The sequence below is a fragment of the Myotis brandtii genome, unplaced genomic scaffold, assembly GCF_000412655.1.
Source record: "Myotis brandtii unplaced genomic scaffold, ASM41265v1 scaffold97, whole genome shotgun sequence".
Classification (NCBI taxonomy): Eukaryota; Metazoa; Chordata; class Mammalia; order Chiroptera; family Vespertilionidae; genus Myotis; species Myotis brandtii.
This window is the reverse complement of record NW_005372020.1, coordinates 1,670,686-1,674,166: the sequence shown is the minus strand read 5'-3', so window position 1 is coordinate 1,674,166 and position 3,481 is coordinate 1,670,686. Positions and strand designations below refer to the sequence as shown.

The 3,481-nt window shown below is 56.9% G+C and overlaps 2 protein-coding genes across 3 annotated transcripts in view; one reads left to right on the top strand and one right to left on the bottom strand.

Moving 5' to 3' along the window:
- LOC106724786 (radial spoke head 14 homolog) overlaps nt 1–1,726 on the bottom strand; it is a 4,018-nt gene extending 2,292 nt beyond the window's left edge. Inside the window, exons 1-2 of one of the 2 annotated variants that reach the window (XM_014533369.1) lie at nt 1,581–1,726; nt 379–723 (exon numbers count right to left, since the gene is read on the bottom strand). In XM_014533369.1, the coding sequence (XP_014388855.1) occupies nt 379–577 (199 nt within the window). In that variant the 5' untranslated portion in view covers nt 578–723; nt 1,581–1,726. The remainder of the gene's footprint in view (nt 1–378; nt 724–1,580) is intronic. The other variant, XM_014533368.1, reaches the window with a different exon arrangement.
- A 1,462-nt stretch (nt 1,727–3,188) lies between these two features.
- The window catches only part of RAB36 (RAB36, member RAS oncogene family), a 20,061-nt gene continuing 19,768 nt past the window's right edge, over nt 3,189–3,481 (top strand). Inside the window, exon 1 of the mRNA XM_014533357.1 lies at nt 3,189–3,471. Coding sequence (XP_014388843.1) covers nt 3,189–3,471 — 283 coding nt within the window. The remainder of the gene's footprint in view (nt 3,472–3,481) is intronic.

Genomic DNA, 3,481 nt, shown 5'->3' with positions numbered 1-3,481 from the left:
TTTTTTAAATCAGCCCTTCAGCTAAGGCTGGGGGAGAAGTGGCAGTTCACTCATCATGTGCCTGATCACCTCAGCGTTCATTTTGGTCGTTAGGAGAGAGGGAAACAAGAGGTCCCAGGTACCATGTGGCTCCAATAGGGTGTTGCCTATCTTTCGTGGCTAAGACAGATCTCAGGGCTGTTTGGTGGATTTGTGGCCACCTGGTCGGTCCAGCCGTAGCAGAGAGGGCTGCTTTGTGGCTCTGGGTCGGCTGCTGGGGGTGTCCCTCCAAGGACGGGCTGACCAGCTGGGAGGGTCACCTCAACTCCTCCCACCGCCAGCTACTCTGTGTCTGTCCATCCAGACCCGATGGTCGCCTGGGCTCCGTGACACTCTCACCTATGTCGATGGCCACATAGACATGCTCAGGGTCATGCATGAGGTCGCACAGAGCCATGAGGGCTTTCTGCCTGGTCTGCAGGTCCTCGGACTGCAGTTCCTCGTTCAGCTTGGGCAGGGCCCGGCAGCCGTACGCGATGGAAGCCTGGGCGGGGTTGATGTTGGGGGGCAGGTACGTGGAGATCCAGGTATGGGCCATCTTTCCGCACCGGCAGGAGGTGACTCTCTCGCTTTCAGAACGGAGCTCCGCAGAAAACACTGGTGAGAAGAACCCCAAACGTTGTCATGAGGACGACTGTGATTTAGAAGCTACTTCTCATTCGATCCTCAAAACGGTAAGCACAGCTGAGTGGATATTTTTAATGTTTTTATTGATTTTTAGAGAGAGAGGAAGGGAGAGGGAAAGACAGAGAGAAACATCAATGTGAGAGAAACACATCGATTGGCTGCCTCCTGGGCATGCCAGACCAGGGCCTCGGGCCAGCGAGGAGCCTGCAACCAAGGTACATGCCCTTGAAGGGAATCGAACCCAGGATCCTTCGGTCTGCAGGCCAACGTCCTATCCACTGAACCAAACCAGCTAGGGCATGAATTATTTTTATTGCGCACACACACACACACACACACACACACGGAGCATCTATAGGTAATGTGGCTTCGTACTCAGAACCGGCTCCAGACCCAGGCCATGGGCGGCCCTTGACAATCTCTTCCTCTCTGGGAGCCTTTGCAAAAAGGACTTGATAACAGCACCTCCTTCCCTTGCTCCTGCGTGAACGACCCTCCTGAGCCTGGCACGCCAGGGCTTCCGAGGCGTTGGCTGTTGGCTGCGGTCCTTATTGTGGGAGTGGTTGCTGATGCCGGTGTTGAGTGGCCCTGACAGGCCCCCGCCCTGTAGGATTCTACCCCAGTTAAAGAACTAAGGCCAACTCTGATCTTAGGCACCAAGTGACAAGGAGAGACAGACGGGCCGAGCTGGGCGGGGAAGGGGGGGCGGCCATTTCCGATTGGGGCTCCCCCTGCAGGGAATGCTGGGCTCCGGGGATGGGGACAAGGGGGCCTGGCCTCCTGTATGTGGCTTGGGCTGCGGGAGTCCCGCCGCGGATGAGAGCAGACGCGGGACCCGTGTGAGCCAGACTGGATGGGTCTGAGGGTCCCCTGTCCCCCCTGTCTTGGGCCCCTGTCTGGTGTCGCAGGCTCACCTGCTTCAGCGTGCGCGGTCGCCCGTTGCTAGGCGACCCGGTTGCCAGGCGACCCCAGCGGCGTCCTCAGCGCTGCGCTCTGCACACTAGGCGCCCACCGCGCAGGCGCAGGCGGCGCGAGCAGCCTCGGTCTGGGGCCGGCTGTAAAGAGGGGACAATGATACCTTACGGGGTTACCGCGGGGAACAAAGACGGCTCTGCTTTGTTCATAGCACCGAGGGGAAGGGAAATGAGTGTGAACGCCTTTTTCTGTGCGGGACACTTCGCATGCCTTTAGTTCTCAAAGTAACCCCATGAGCTGCTAACATGATCCAGGTTATAGGGAGGCCCCTCAGAGGTTTTCTTAGTAGCTTGCCAAAACCACGCAGGCCAGAGCCCAGGACTGCCGAGCCCTCGCCCATGCTCCTTGCTCTGCAGGCTGATGGCCTGGTAATGACACAGATCGGCCCTCGCAGTGGACCCAATGCCCTGCTGACTGGAGCAATTGTGCTTGAAAGCAAGCCAGTCCCAGCCGTCACCTGCATACAACCCTCCATGGCTCCCCAGTGGCCTCAGGACAGAGTCCAAACATCCAGCCTGCCGCTCAAAACCCTGGGTGCCAGGCCGGATATGAGTCCTCCAAATGGCCACCTCCTCCATGCAGCCTGGGCTGCCAGGAACAGGAACCACCTCTGTGTCCTTCGGGGCACAGCTCGGTGGACAGACACCACCTCCATGAAGCCTGTCGTCTCCCCAACTCCATGTTAGTACCAGTAAATGATCCCGTAGCTTAATTAATTACCAGGAGGCTGTCAGTACGTGTAGAATGAATAAATGGGTCATGGACTTGAGTCAAGCTTTATACTAATCTACAGAGCACTTTCACAGATAGTCGAGTCCATTTGATAGCTGAGTAAACTGAGGCACAGGAGCGGGTAGACCAACTCACATGAGTTCACCCTTAGGCCTGGGCCTGTCGCCGTGAAACTCACTAACAAAGGCACCAAGCATCAGCCTCCAACACACTTAGCTTTGAAATGCAGGTAATTGACTTAGACCTGCGGGCCAAGGATGCCATATTGTGATGTGGAAATCTGCCCCCTACTGCCCTCCTTCAAAAGACAAAGTCAGGGAGGGTCTCTCTGACCCTGAGCTTTTTGAGGAGTGTGGGGCAGACAGCGCAAGGCTGGGCGTCAGGAAACCTGGGTTCTGATTCTAGTTCTAACGCACGTGGCAACACTTTTAAATTGTGTGAGCCTTAGTTTCCTTGTCTGTGAAATGGGAAGCTGGATAAAATAGATTCTCAAAGCTGGGAACCCTGGGCCTCTCAGAATCTGGGTATACAGTCTTTTAAAAAAAAAAAAAGTGCCCTTCGTCTCGGCTGGCGTGGCTCAGTGGTTGAGCGTCGATCTATGAAAAATCATATTCAATATATTACAAAAATAAACACTTACACACGTCACATCATAACCCCTACCAGTTTGAGCTGCCACCCCTCCCGGCTACATTGATTGTCAGAGAGGTCTCTCCACCATCAGCCCCGCCCAAACCCCCATCTTTGGATCCAGGCTCCACCCAGACCGCAATGACCCCGCCCACAGCCCCATATCCAACCCCGCCCTCGTTTCCATGGTGATCGCAAGCGCTCCCTGGCGGGAGCGGGGATGGGGGGCGGGCAACAGCCTAGTCAAGTGCCCACGACTCCCTCGAGGCTCTGGTTGCTATGGTGACGGCTCGGGCACGCCGCAGTGGGATTGCTTCCGCTCCGGGCCCCGCCCAGACCCAGCCCCCGACGTCCAGGATTGGTCAGATGCTCTCCGGTCGCGCGTGGTCATCGTTGCCATGGTGATTGCCGCAGCGAACCGAGCCGGACCAGGCTGCGCTGAACCCGAATCCTCCGCTGCTGCTGCCAGTGAGTGCCC